This window comes from Taeniopygia guttata, chromosome Z (assembly GCF_048771995.1).
Source record: "Taeniopygia guttata chromosome Z, bTaeGut7.mat, whole genome shotgun sequence".
NCBI classification, from domain to species: domain Eukaryota; kingdom Metazoa; phylum Chordata; class Aves; order Passeriformes; family Estrildidae; genus Taeniopygia; species Taeniopygia guttata.
This window is the reverse complement of record NC_133063.1, coordinates 47219073-47234347: the sequence shown is the minus strand read 5'-3', so window position 1 is coordinate 47234347 and position 15275 is coordinate 47219073. Positions and strand designations below refer to the sequence as shown.

Below are 15275 nucleotides of genomic sequence, written 5' to 3'. Positions count from 1 at the left end.
AAGCTGAACACAGTAAGTTCAATGAGTCAGGCCTTATTTCCCACTCCTTGGCTGTAATGTAGCATTGAAAGTTAGGAAAACAAGCCTGCAAAGACTTCAGAAAGCAGGAACTATTATCCAGGGAAGTGTGATAGATTGGTTTTCTTTTAAGAAGTCTCTCTCATCCTGATAGTACCATCTGAATTTTCTACCACCAAGACTTAGCTATTTCTTCCAGCAAGTTCAGGCTGCGTCACACATACATCATGCACTGGGCCAGGCTGCAGAGACATCTCCATAATGGAGAACCTATAAATAACTGCTTGATGGCAGACAGACAGTCCTGTGCTTCAAACCCTTCCCATAAAACTAGAATGTGTTCTTCTCTATTCCCTGTCTTAACTAATTTGTCTGTTATGATTGCAATCTTCCCAAGGCAAAGACTCTTCTTTCCTGTCACCCTGATATTTTATAACATACATATCTCCTGTTCTGCTGAACTGAGGAGACTAATCTGGTGTCAAGAGGCTTTTTTTGCAATGCACAATGCAGTACCAAATACAATGCTGTCATTGACCCTCCAGATGCTGCTATCATGAAACAACAACTAAGTCCTAAAACTATTGCCTGGGGTGCCTTACCTGTACAGACACCACGATCAGTAAGCAGGTCTGGGCCATCAGAGCAAAGGACTGGTAGTCAGCAATGGCCTTCCCATCACTCCTCATTGTATTGTACATGGCCCCATAGGGGATGAAGAAGAGGATGAGGGAACTGTAGATCCCCTGCAACATGCACTTGACAAACACCACCTTGTTAAAGTAGAGGTTTTGTTGGCCAGGCACATATAGCTGAGGGAACAGCATGCTCCAGCGATCATCCACATCCTGAAAGCAGAGAGGAGACAGTCAGATTTGCTGGCAGCTACCCAGACAAAGACACAGACCAGTTTGGGCTGCCATGTCCCTGTGACAAGCATTTCCATGAGAAAAGGATTTCACTCTGTTGCCATGCTTACTGGCATGGCACATCCCCAGGTCACCTGTGCATATTTTCCATAATGTATTTTACCTTTCTTATGCTAAAAAAAAAAAAAAAAATTGACAGCTGGTAAAAAAGAAAGAATATACACTTCATCTAAAGCAGACTACATGGTATGTTCTCCAGAGAATTGACTGGAAGATAAGGTTTAGAAAATACCTCCCCACACAGGCAAGGCTGTCTGACTTGGATCCCTTAAGTGTCCAGAGCGGAGCACTGAACCACTAGAAAGTAGCCAATTCCTATTTATTTAAGTTGTAAAATACATATAGGAGCAGCTTTATTTCTCCTTTGTCTTGTCAAACAGTAAGAGTGAGGTTGAAATTTGTGTGAGATTACCATAGGAAGAACTCACTAGAAAGGCTGAACTTGCAAAATCTGGTTTCAAAGATCTCATTAATTGTTTTGTCTGGTCATTAGTAAGTCACTTGCCAGGCTTCAGGAACACAGGAAGTAGGGTATGTCTGCTTCAGGAGAGGATTGCAAGGGCACCTGCTGCTGTAGGCAGCAGCCTAACCCAAAAATCTCATCACACACTGAAACATACAGGCCAAGTCAGGGTAATCATATTTATCTCAACTCCCTGTTCCTCGCAGCACTACTTAAACCCTAATCATATGACTACGGCAATACACCTTCTCTCTGGTGCATCTTTTTTTTTTTTTTTGTGATTTAAGTTCTCTCTGTCAGCTATTATTTCAGGGGTTACCACAGTATGTAGCCAAAATATCAGCTGCTTTTGCTTCATGGCACCAGCTCAAAACACCTAGAGACAAAACCCCTATGAATAAAATCCCCGAAGTGATGACAGAAACAGTACCTGATCAAAGAGACTCATTCCTAGCACTGGGAGAGAGGTGTATACCAAATTGTAAAGTGTAATAAACCATTCATCATAGACAGTCTGGGGAAAAAAACAAAGCAAGTGAAGTTAGCAAAAAAGCTGTGCTTTCCATTTATTTGAAAGTATATGCAATTACTTGCTGCAACACCTTAGTTTGAGTTGTTACTGAGACAAAAGGGATGAGATTACTCAAACTGAGCATCCCTAAAGAGAGGAAGGATCACATTATGCCAATCCAGTCTGCTGAGCATCCATTGCTGGCTGTAGCCAGAGCAGGATCCCTCTGCACCACCCTGCACCCCCAGCCCCTGGATATCAGCACTCCCCACATCTGTGTTTGGTTGGAGGCTGGTTTGCATGAATCAACACCAGTTTTTTAACTCTGGATGTCCTCCTCTGGCAAGCTCCTGAGGCCCACAGTCATCTCAGGTTAAACTGCTTGCTCCAAATATGCTAAAAGCACAAGCATAGATCTTACAAGATCTGCACCAAACTCTAATCTGTGTCATCAGTGAGGTGGGAGGAATGGCTTAGTTTATTTCCTTGTAAAATGAAAATGCTAGATTTCCTTTGCTTTAAAATGCTAGATCTAGACTTACAGAATGGCTTTCATTGGAAGAGTTCTGTAAAATTAATCTAAACCAACCTCCCTGCAATCACCACAGACATCTTCAACCAGGTCAGGTTGCTCAGATCCCCATCCAACCTGACCTGATGCTTCTAGGAAGGGGGCATCAACCACCTCTCTGGGCAACTTCTGTCAGTGATTTACAAACTTAATTGCAAAAAACTTCTTTGTTGTATCAATCTAAGCTTAGTTTAAAACCATTACCCTTTGTCATACTGCAATAGGCCCTGCTAAGAAGTTCCTCTACAGCTCTCTTGTAGCACTTTTAGGTCCTGAAGGGTGAGATCTTCCTGAAGCTTTTTCATTTGCCAGCTGAACAAGCCCTCCACCCTCAGCCTGTCTTCACAGGAGAGGTGCTGCCCTCTTACTATCTCCATGTCCCTGACAAAACCAAACCCAAACCTACCTGTGCTGAGAAGCCAGAGAAGAAGCCATACCAGAAATGCACCAAGGTGAAGGCAAAATTCTTATAGAAGAAGTACTTGAGGAACTTGCACATGCGGATGTAGGACCACCGTCCGTGGACCAGGAGCAGGCGCTGCAGGTAACGGAACTGCGCGAAGGAGAAGTCGCTGGACAGGACCGCCTGCATCCCCTCCTGGCCACTGATGCCAACCCCAATGTGGGCAGCTGCAAGAAGAAGGTGGTTGATCACATCATTATACCAAGAGTTTTCACTGCCCCATTTTTAAAAGTAGTTACCCTGCGCTGAACACTGTGTTAATTCCCTCACAGCCTTCATGGAAGTCAGAATGAAAAGTTTTTAAAAATATTTTTAGAAAATGGTGCACTAATTCTTTCAGCAGCACTATGATTTTGCCTCTGTGATACATTTCCCACAAGTGGGATCTTTTTATTTGAATGAAGTTATAGGTTTCAGTAACAGTTTATGTTTTTTTCTGAATGCTTTCCAGCAGCACAAATACTGTTGTTTATAACGGGTGCCATTATGAAACAATAGCTTTAATTTATATTGACATGTGACTTTTATTTAACATGTGTGGATGTCCTTCTAGCTGCCTTAAAACACCATCCCGGACAGAAAAAAATCTTCAAACCATTTTAAACTTTCTCAGACACTGCTAAAAGGCAGACTGTAGCCTTTTTACATTTCCTAGGCTTTAATAGTTCAATCAAATAATTAGATAGAAGAGTCACTTTTTTTTTAATAGTAACTTGCATTTATTAAACATGGAAATAAGTTTAATGTGACAGCTAATTATACAGCTTTAACTACTGAATACAATCTTAATGGCTGAAAGTTGGTTAGATTCAGAGGTTTCCACTGAACTGAATTGATAAAATCCCAAAGTCTCTATCCTCTTATGGGAGAGGTGGATTAGTTTCTAATTATTATGTACACTTTAACTTTCTTCTCCTTTCTTTGCTGACTGCCTCACTTATCTCCCTGCTTAGCCTTTTCTTTCTTAATTAAGAGGCTCCAGTTAATCAATTCTTGCCAATTAACATGAGGAAGATTAGCAATAGGTCCGTCTGAATAATCTTAATTTAATTGTACTTAGTTAGGACTGTTTTCATAAATTCACTGAGGTAATGCAGCATCAAATGATGCTCAAGGATGGAGAGGCCTGGAAGCCCACCGTCTGTAACTGAAGGGAGATAATTAACAAAGAGTCCTGACACAAAGAAATGCTGAAAAAAAAAACACTCCACATACTATTATACAGTCAAAAAGATTTTCTTCTGCTTTGAGCCAGGCCCTCTATGATCTAACCTCTTTGTTATATACATTGCCCTTGTGATGATGGCCGTGTAGACACACTGATTGACACATCACAGCCCATGTGGGCTTTTCATAGAATCATAAAGTCATTTAGGTTGGAAAAGACCTCTAAGATCATCAAGACCAACCATTTTGTCTCCTCTAAGGCAGAAAAAAAAACTAGGCGCTTAGTGCAACCTTAGCCCCTGAAGGAGCCCAGTGTGACACAGAAGGCAGGAGACACAATCTGTAGTGAGAGTGATCTGTAGAGATCTGCCAAAATCTGCCAAAAGACAGACACTTGTTTCTACAAACAGGGTGGTACGGGAGGCACTCAGATATGTGTTCCTGCTGCTAGCCTACCTCAGAAAACAAATACCTTTTTGAGTCAGTCTGTTACAGCATGCTTAGCTGCTGGCATTCACTCACTTTTGATCATGCTGACATCATTGGCACCGTCTCCAATCGCCAGGGTCACGGCCTTCTTGTACTTCTTCACCAGCTCCACCACCTGAGCCTTCTGCAGGGGAGTCACCCGACAGCAGATCACCACTTTGCACATGCAGGCAGTTCTCACCAGCTCCAGCTCCAGGTTCCCTTCCAGCGCGTAAGCCTGGAAAGGAGGAAAAGGAGTGCTCAGGGCAGGCTCACAGCAACTCCTGGCCTGACAAAGAAGGTGCAGCGAGGTGGCCACGACAGCTGAGCCAGGCTGTTACACCCATATGGGTGAATCCATCCACCCAGTCACAGGAAACATCCACGCTGCACATCACACCGTGCACCCTACACTGACAAGCTTGCACTTTGGGTGCACCACAGCTGGGCATGAAAAACAGCTGGGCATTCACAGCATCTGCTTTGGCTGATGTAACCTGACTGAGGGCAGAAGTGTCAAACACCAAGAGCAGGAAGCTGCTGCAGGGCTTGAGACAGCCTTGTGTATCTCCATGTGAGAGAGTCTCTGCTCATCCCTCTTGGATTACTATTTAAGCTCTGTGAGATAAATAGGAAAGATTTCAATTTGTTAAGTGCCTAATTAAAAAAAAAAAAAACATGTAAAAAGTTAAGCTCAGGTGGGCATGACAAAGCAAAACACAAAACTAGTGAGAAGGCTGCTTTACTCTGGGTGCTGACCTTTTAAATCATTCAGCTGTGTTATTGCTATTCGAAAAGCACGGAGATAATTGGATGTCTAGTCACCCCTCCAGCTCTGCATGAGGAGGAGGGAGCAGTGTGAGCTTTTCAAATTTCTTTCAGATCATGCTTTATGTCTCTGTTCTTTGTTGTCTCTTTTAAGCAGACATGTATGGAAGAATCTACAAGGCTCAGTCCTGCTCAGAGCCATTACAGCAGGCCCACTGCCTTGTCTGTGTGAAGCAGACAGTCCTGAGGTCACATATTCTTTCTTTTTGAAACAGAGAGCTGTAAGTCACCAGTGTCCCCTTTTTCCTCTGTTATGGCAGGAGTCTTGCTCAACAAGACACGTTTTCATGGTTCAGCCTGAGTACTGCTGGTCAGTGTAGTCAGAGATGGTTTTTGCCTCAATATCCTTGCTGCATAGCACCAGCAAAATGTTACCACTTTGTATTTTAATTGGTGCAACTGCATACAAATAAAGGGGCATGATGATGCCTTTAAGGATGCTGACAATTTTCTGTTCACTGCTTTCTTCAGGCAACACCAGATGTGTGCATGGCCCAGCACTACCCTCCCACCCCTCTACAGGCAGGGATAGAGCACCTGTGTGTGGGACAGTATCACACCATTGTTCAAGCTTATAGAAATAAATAAATGACATCTAGATTTGTCTGCACTGTCCTTGTCATCCCACCAAAGAGAAAGCCATAATCTTGGTGAAACTCATTGTGTCTACTGTGTGGACTGGCTGCTCCCACACAGCCCAGATTGTGTGGGATGTATCCCCTTGTCAGGGTGTAGGTGAGTGTGTGTTTTTCAGGAATATAAAGAAATCTTTGCCATCACTGCCGGAGGAGTTCTGCTAGCACAGCATTCAGGGTCTGTGCTGCAGGCTGAAGGGATGGAGTAGGAACAGGCAAGGGGCTTTCAGCTGATGTCTATGCAATGCACATGGACCAAACCTGACAGACCTCTTGTCTGCTTTGCAGTGGTAATCCAGGGATTATGGCCCTGGAGTTCAAAGGAAAGTGAGTGTAAAAGAGGGAGAAAGGGTACTTAACAACCTAGGCGCTGTCTGAGAGTGTTTGGGATCTATACACATGGCACATGAGCCAAAAGCAGAGAAAGATGAGATTTTCTATATTTGCTGGGCTGATGTAGAGGTGGAAGTGAAAATTGCTGGGCTGTCATTAAGAAAGGTAGCAACCACAGGGAACAGAAGCATCCTGTTTCTGGGAGGTGGCACCTCCCAGAACTTTCTAAATATGTCTATTTGCTATGTCAATTTGCTTTCACTGAGATCTGGGAAAGTAAAATACAAGAGACAAATAAGCCTGACATAAATCAAATGTTCCTTGCAGACAGGTTTGAATTGATCTAAGTTGTTTTTTCTTTCCTCTAACTGGTTCTAAAATATTTCCCAATATAGATAATTTATTGCAGAGTTTCACTGTTCTCACCAGGAAGACATTTCACCCAGTACTCTCTTATCTCAGTTTAACTCTATTATTTTCTTTACCTGTTATAATTCTGAAGAATATTACCACGACTGATCAGATTCTCCAGGCTCAGAAATCCCAACTGACTCAGTTTCCCCCTATGCTTTCCAGATCATACCTGACTCAGATTTCTTTGTACTTACTCCCAGTCTGGTGTTACCCACTTTCTTTCTAAGCAGTTAATGCGAACACTGACCATCAAATAGATGTGGGAAAACCCTCTGCAGATGACAGCTAACTATTGTTTTAGATCAACAGTGAGGCCTTCAGAGCCATGCTTCCCAAGCAGTCTTTAATCTGCCACAATTTAATCTAGAGTGTATTGCTTCAGTTTGGAAGAATATTGTGGGAGAGAGTATCAATACATTAGTTAAATCGTAATATCTATATCCTATAAATTAAGCATATCTTTTTTCAGCTATATTCAGTAGAATATGTCCTTGGCATTGTAACCCATGTCTCATTTTATCTTCTTGCTGCAAACACAAACCTCATTATTTTTCTAGTATATTTCCAGAAATTGAATATGATCCAGATACTCTATCCCTCCTGTTCACCAAAGATCAAGTCCAACTGTTCTCTTTTCCTGAAGCATCCTCTGAAACATTGTCTGTCTCCTTTGATGTCTTAGATAACTACTGAACCTAATCTTCAGTAAGGAGGAAAAAAAACCCTTGCCCTCTAGAGCTGAATTTTTAAAGCATTTTTCAGACTTTCAGTATGTCTTGCAGTAAGCTCCTCAGGGAACACAGCCCTAGCAAGGCTCTGAGCCTTCCTTACCAGGCTGTGGCCAGTGATAACCAGACCATACACCCCATTTGCTTGCTCATCGGGTATAATTATTTGGTTTTTTGAAGATTTTTCAAACTGAATGTTGATTTCATCACTGTCCAGAAAGGAGTCTGGCTTCATCTTTTTTCTTGCATTCCTTAAAAAAAAAAAAAAAAAAAAGGATAATGATGGAAATCTGAAAATTGTGCAAATACGTATCTGTTTTGTAAGAGCAACTTTATGAAAACAAAAAACCCAACGCTTCCCTTTAATAGTTCTGTCCAATTTTTACTGTATCCCTACAACAATATGCATTGCTTAGCTGCTGCTGTCTGCACAGATCATCCACATTTCTGAAACTCTAACTAGTGTTGCTAAACTTCTGCTAATTTTAAATCAAACAAACCATCTGAGTGCCATGAAGGATGGTATTCCAAAATATATCTGATTTTCTATGCATGTTGTCTAGCAGCCATCTACTCCAAGAGAAAAGGACTGCAAACCTTTCCCATTTTTCACCTTTATCTAAGAACCTGTGACTACAGAGGAGGTGAGGAAGGGAGGTAAGTTCTCAGATACTGTCAAAAAGGTATTCAGACAAAAGACATACCCAGACAAAGGACAGCAATGTAAATAGATGGCAAGAGCAGTACAGCATCAGCATAGCCCAAACCTGGAGCCAAAGCCTTTGTAACTCAGGATCACTTGTTGGTCAATTCAGCTGATACTCCCTATCTGACTCTGCTTTCTTATACCTTTATTTAATTTGAGCTCTTGGATCAAGGAGCTTCAGCATTTACTCTGAGAGGAGATTTCTACATTGTGCTTAGCTTCTGGATCTTCCAGGGAGGTAACTCTCCCTTATCTAAGGTCCCTGAATTAATTGCAACAAGGAAAGCTGATGGGGAAAAAGAAGGTGGAATGATACAAAACAAAAATAATGCTAAGGCACAGCAATGAAACTGTTTTTTAGCCATTTACCTCAGCTCATTCAGTACGTCATCAGATGTGCTGCCTTCAATAATGAAAACTTCTTCCATGTCATCATTCAGCAAGTTGCAGGAGTAACCAATATTCATTGCTGTCTCTGGAAAGATAAACCAGGAAGATAATCCATCTCAGCAGCCCCAAATTCACCCACTTCTGTAGCCTTTTTGTTCACATGACAAAAGCTCTCTTTCTGACTCAAAAGAGATTGGAGCCTTTCAGAGTCAACAGTAAGAGAGCCAGGAGAGTCACTTTGATGCTTGTACCAGTCAATTTGACTTCACAAGACCACAGGAAAAAAATAACTCTACCAACATGAAAAAGCTTAAAATACCCTTTAATCAACATATTTGGAGCAACAAAAAAAAAAAAAAAAAAAACACTTCATGTTGATTCAAAAATTTTTTCAGGATTTTTAACTTGCCCTCTCCCTGTTTCCAGAAAAGCCCCAAAACACAAAGAATATGACATTTTGTCCATAACATTCTGGAAAGATATTTTGGTATTTTATGGCAAAACTGTTGCATTTGGAACATGACAAAATTAAATGGTCCATTTTTCTCAAAAATTCTCTGCTCATGTCTTGGATGAAATTATTTGCAAACACTTTTGACCTCCCTGAAACACCATTGTTGCAGTGAAAATACTATGTCTCCAAAAGAATTCACTGGAGTGTATTTGCTGCTCTTTCCATCTCCATCTCCTATGTTTCCTCTATTTCTGTTTGGGATGATAAGAGCCAAAAACAAGCTGAAATGCACCCAACATCCACTTTAACATGAAAGTTTCTAGAAAGCAGGACAAATTTTTTTCCACCTTCTTCACCTGAATGATCAACTGGATGAAGGTGACACCTTTTCACAGCTTATGTCAGGGACTATGGGATGCTTAATGCCACCTTTCCAAGGGCAATGCTGCCTTCACCCTGCTTCCACTCTCATGACAGAAATGAAACACAGGCACGAGCTAGTAATCTGATCTGATTCTAGTTAACTGACATTTTGCATTGCTGGCAATGAAGCAAAGCCATGTAAGTTTGTCTGCTCTGCAGTTTTCAAAGAATGAGAACACAGGTCTTAGCAGAACAACCACACCAATGGAGGAGAAGAGAAGCATGCAAAGCTGTAGTGCTTTTACCTTGCTTATCTCCAGTGAGAACCCATATCTTGATGTTGGCTTTGGCAAGAGTCTCAATTGTCTGTGGTACCCCATCTTGTAGCTTGTCCTCTATGGCTGTGGCACCTAGCAGCTTAACAGAAATGGCAGGGAGCTGGTTAAATCCTCCCACTGCTACCAAAGGAGAAAGCATTAAACCTAGTTATTTAAGCAAACACAAATGAAATCCCCAGGAATAAGGTTGTACTGATTGTCATTCTTCCTGAGCAAATTTACTGTACAGAGGACAGCCCTGATCCTGCAGATGTTCTAGGCTCTAATCTCCCCAGGCTCTGATGGATTATGAATATGCATGAAATTATTTGCAAGAATGTTTGCAGAGCTATAGGTCTGTGTTGTTCCATGTGTTCCCTTCACAGCAGATAGAGCTTTAAAAGAGGGGCAAAGACACTCTGGATCTGTGTCCCCAGACCTCCTCTGGTGTGGAACTTGAGCCCAGTCATGTGGTACTGCAGATGTCACATGGCTGCTAAGCATCTCCTCCAGCCCTTAACAGACCTATCCCCATCCCTGGTCCACACTGTTACACAGCTACACCACAGACTGCTCAGGACAAAAACCTTCATTATTTTTAAGTTACTGCTTTTTCTGCTGTTTGAAGGTAGATGGTGGCTTTAACCTGTAATCAAAGAGACATGGAGGTTTCACTGCAGCCTCGGATTTCACTGCTACCACCTACCTCCTGCTGCTTGGAGACTAAATTCAGAGGTTGGTTTTAAGCCTGGGATCCCTTTTGGCTTCCTGAGATGTCCATCATAGATCAGCTATGAGTGTTATCAATGTAGGTAACAGCTCTGAGGGAACTTCTCTACAGGGTCCTCCAAAATGTACAATCCCTGTTTACAGTAGTTCCTGATCCAGCTAGAGAGACTATGCAACTTCCAAAGGCCAACATTTCCACAGCTCACACCTGCTTCCTCCCTGAGCACTGCTGGCATTCTGAGCATACAGCTAATGGAAGGAGCAAAAGAGCCAGGATTTCTGGGATTTCAAGAAAGCATTGCCACGATTGCAAAAGCTGGATTGCTTCTCTTCAGATCACACACATGCTTTTCATTAATTATTCATGGCTCTAAAACACAGGCAAATTCTCCGGGGCATTTCAAAACTGTAACAACACTTAGGGAGAGAAGAATGACCCAAAGATCACTGTTTAGCTCTATTTCAAATTGACACGAATGTGTTCATGGATATCATTTACCCATCCTGCCCAGGGCTGGAAGAACAAAGGAGACACTCTCATGGGCACTGGAAATTATTCACTGCCTGCCATTTCAAAGGCTGGAAAGTAAATAGGTCAGCCATTTGCACATACAAAGGAGAGCTATGAAATATTTGTGTCCACGTCATCTCCTGAAGGCTCTGATATGTCACTTCATCATGAGAAAGCTACTCTGACACCCACATGTGTTAAAATAAAAGCATTCCCCTGAACTGGTGGCTGACACCACAGTTATGGTCTCCTGATGGAGGTGCCAGTGAACACCCAGGGCTGCCGTGTTCTGACCTGCTCCTGTCACACAGCCCACTGAGCTGTTTGCAGAGCAGTGTTTACCAAAGTCACACTGAGCTGTTTATTGACAAATCACCACCCTCACTGCCTCCCCCAGAGCCTGGCCCAGATTCCCTGAATTACCAACCATTAGGTCTTTTTCAATCTCTTCATATAACTCAGACAGTTTTTCTTCCCGTCCTTCCAAGGCAGTGCTTGCTTCATGGTGACGCCTGATCCAATCCTGAAAGTAGTCTTCCTCCAAGCTCTTATAGGCCACCACGAGTGTCCTCAGGCCTTCTCCAGCAAATTCCTGCAAGATAGGGGTGAGACAGATGATCCAAGGTCCAAGAAGAAGAGTCTGGTTACAAAGGACCTTCAGAAATCAGACTGGTAAAAGCATCTTGGTAAAGTTTGCGGAGGAAAGGTGAACAAATGACACCTTAGGCCACAAACATTGAGGCATTTTTAAATAGCAATTCCAGACCACTTTATCATTACCATCCATGGTCCTTACGGAAAAAAAAACCTCAAAAGGGCTTTTCTATTCTTGGCTCTAAAGCTTTTCACTAATCAGGCATTTGTTTCTCAGGCTCGTATTTCTCAACAGGAGGTCCAGAACAGTGAGACCTACATAAACACTGAAGACAGCCTCAAATTTTGGATAAGGGTTCAACATTTTTAGGATATGAATTCTGGCTGAAATTCACAGCATGAGCACAGCTAGTCATGGCATCTCAGGAAGCCTAACTGTGCTTTCTGATGGACAATATAGACCTCAGTGTTTGGTGGAACAGCAAAGATGCATTTGTGAAATGCATCTCTGGGAGGTGTTTCCCCAGGTGCATGAGAAACAGGTTCCAGGTCTTCTAAATGTCCTGTGTTGGATTTGCCATCTTTGTCCATATTACAGAATCATAGAATGATAGAATGTCTTGGGTTGGACGGACTCTTAAAGATCATCTCATTCCAACCCCCCTGGCTTGGGCAGGGGCACTTGCCAATAGACCAGGTTGTTCAGAGCCCCATCTAACTCAGCCTTGAATGCTTCCAGGGATGGAGCATCCACAGCTTCTCTGGACAACCTGTTCCAGGGTCTCATCACCCTCACAGTAAAGAAATTTTTGCTAATAATTAAACTAAATCTTCTGTATTTCAGTTTAAAGCCATCAAATCCTTGTTTTATCATTACATGCCTTTGTAAAAAGTCCCTCTGCAGCAGTGTTATAGCCCCTTCAGGTTCTGGAAGGTGTTAAAAGGTCTCCCTAGAGCTTTCTCTTCTCCAGTCTGAGCAACCCCAAATCTCCCAGCTACGGCTGGGAGAGATGCTCCAGCCCTCTGGTCATCCTCATAGCCATAGACTCACTCCAACAGGTCCATGTCCTTCTTATGCTGAGGATCCTAGAGCTGGACAGTGTTCCAGAATCACCTCCCTTGATTTGCTGACTGTCCTGGAGTAGTTTACATGGTACCTGGTTCTCATGCTTAGGCAACTAATTTGAGACCTAAAGCCATAGAAATTAATTTTTTTCTCTATTCCATAACTTAAAATTGGTGCTTAAATGCTGTTTCTAAAATCTGGGGTTTTTTTTCCTGAGGACAAAGTATGCTGGGGAAAAGGAAAATATCAAATGCAGAGATGTTGTTGAGAAGGAAGCTCTTACATTCAGGTGTTCTGTGGTCTCCTCTTTGAGAGAATTGCAGGATGGATGAAGCAGTTCATAAAGAATGGTGTCAGCCCCCTTGCAGTACAAAGTCAAGTCACCTTCTGGACTCCGCACTGTGAGGAAGGGGAAAAGAAATGCCACAAATACCAGGCTTAGTCTTTTGGGGTTCAAAGCTCTTCCATCAAAGCCAAGAACAGTTTCTACAGGTGTCTGAATCTCCCCAAGTTTTGGCAAACCCCCAGGAATCAAGACAAGATCTGTTTAGAAAAGAAGAGAGTGCATTGGTCTGAGCAGACACTACGTTGTCCCTACAGGCTGTACTTCACTCATAAGTGAAGAACAACTTATTTTTAGAGAACTGGACCTACTTCTCCTGTTTTCCTACCAGTAAACTGTAACTACAGTTACAACATTCCTGAAATAGTAGAGTAAGCTGGAGTGTTAATAAAGGCTGCAAAAACTTTCTTGAATAATTTCTCCGGTTTTCTGTTTGGGAGGAATTTGAAATTTGTTTATTGGAAAAAACCCTGTTTTCTCAGCTTGTTCTTGCTTTCTCCTGTCCTACTTCCTCAAATTTCACTGAAAATTTAAAAGCTGATTAGAAGAAAGACCTTTCCTGCACTGTAATGAGGGGAGAAAGATATATGAAAAGCTTAGTGTCTTTAGGAGGATGGCTTGCATCACTGTGGTCCAGATGTTGAGATTTATCCCACCTGCCTTCTTTAAGTATTTTTCTGGCGCTGTTGCTGTGTAATTATAAAGTCAAGGCAGCCCATCTCAAGTCCTCAGAAATAAATGTTATTCAGAGAACACTGCAAAGGAGGTCTCCTAGAAAAATTCTGCATCATAGCAGAATGAGGGACAGCTCCAGAACCTGTTAAAGTCAGGAAGGAAAGAAAGCAGCAAAGGGAACATACCAATCACAGACATTCGTTTGCGAACATTGTTGAAATCAAGAATAGCCAGAAGTTTGTAGATTTTTGTTTCTCCCATTTCCACAACAGTGATGGTCTCTGGTGTGCGAGCCCGGAACACAAATCCAAAGTTTCTGGCAGCAGTGACTAGGGCTCCCTCATCAGGAGATTGTGCTTGATACACCAAGTTACCTGACACGCAAGAAAAAGATGTAATGTTGCTTTTGACTTATTTCTGAGCTTAAAAAAAAAAAAAACCCAAACCAAAACAAACAAAAAACCCCAAACCCTAAGACATAATATAGCAGTTATCCCTTTGCTTTTCTGTCTATCCACAGAGGTCCAGCACTAAAAAGCACCTTATGTCCACACATCTACATCAAGTCCCATCAACCCATCCTCCAGAACAATGCAAGAAGCCCCCTGGACCCCTGGATACTTTTGGGGATTTTAATCACTCTCTTTGGAGTCTAGCATCTCACTGAGAGAAGAGGTTCCTTGGGTTTAGCCCCTTCTAGTTAGATTTGCATGTATTTTTTCTGATCCGTATTTTCATTTTATACCTGTCAATTAATTCTAGCCTTTAAAGCACAGCTTTCATCCCATCTGGGATTTGAGGAGGTTGACCTAGGAGCTGTGGGGAACACTGGATAAGAGGAGTTAATGAGTCTCCAGTGGATAGGTACTCTATGTTCTTTGCTTTTTTGGGGCTAAGAGCAGAGTAGAGAGAGAGCAGGGCAAGCCTCTGCCACCTCAGGGAAGCTGTGGCACCTGCAATTTCCGCACTCCAGAGATGTGGTGTTTGCAGTAGTGTCAGCTCCACCACGGGAACACACAGGGAGTGGAGGCCCTGGTTCTTTCTCTTCCCATGTGGCATCTCCAAAGACACTGATTTATGTGTAGCCATACACTACAGAAAATCACCAGGGAGCCATAAGGACCAATAACAGCTTCTGTGGAGAGAAGACATGCTGTGGTGCGAGTGAACATAACCACTCATTCCAGTGCCCTCAGCAGTCCTCACCTTCCTTCTTCTCCTCTGGCATCACCGTGTGGCAAAGTGATAGCAGCCGGAAGAACCTGTGCGTTGGGACATCATTCAGCTTCACGGCTTCAACCAGGCTGCGGTCATAAAAGGCAAACTTTGGGTCGGCTAATGGGTTGTATGAGAAATCAACCTTCTCTGTGTTCTGAAAAAAACATGGCTTGGTATTATTTGCTGAGCTCTCCCATGGCTGTACACCAGCTGCCCAACACTGCCCCTGTCTCCTCCTCACATTTACAAAGGATCCTGCAGGGCTGGCTGCTCATGACAGAGATTGGTGCATTTAAGGAAGTGGGAGGTTGTGAAAGGTATTTAATCATGGGACAGGACAGCACTAGATGTGCCTTTCAGAGCACTCAGGCTAAGAACCAA

General features: G+C 42.7%; 1 protein-coding gene across 6 annotated transcripts in view; it reads right to left on the bottom strand.

The window, feature by feature from the left end:
- Positions 1-15275, bottom strand: part of LOC100221408 (phospholipid-transporting ATPase ID) — an 85302-nt gene that overhangs the window by 7513 nt on the left and 62514 nt on the right. For all 6 annotated transcript variants that reach the window (XM_072922684.1, XM_072922685.1, XM_072922686.1 and 3 more), the window contains 11 exons: positions 14883-15048; positions 13862-14050; positions 12942-13057; positions 11426-11590; positions 9747-9858; positions 8604-8709; positions 7632-7779; positions 4645-4828; positions 2899-3122; positions 1841-1924; positions 621-866 (listed from right to left, as the gene is read on the bottom strand). In XM_072922684.1, the coding sequence (XP_072778785.1) occupies positions 621-866; positions 1841-1924; positions 2899-3122; positions 4645-4828; positions 7632-7779; positions 8604-8709; positions 9747-9858; positions 11426-11590; positions 12942-13057; positions 13862-14050; positions 14883-15048 (1740 nt within the window). The remainder of the gene's footprint in view (positions 1-620; positions 867-1840; positions 1925-2898; positions 3123-4644; positions 4829-7631; positions 7780-8603; positions 8710-9746; positions 9859-11425; positions 11591-12941; positions 13058-13861; positions 14051-14882; positions 15049-15275) is intronic.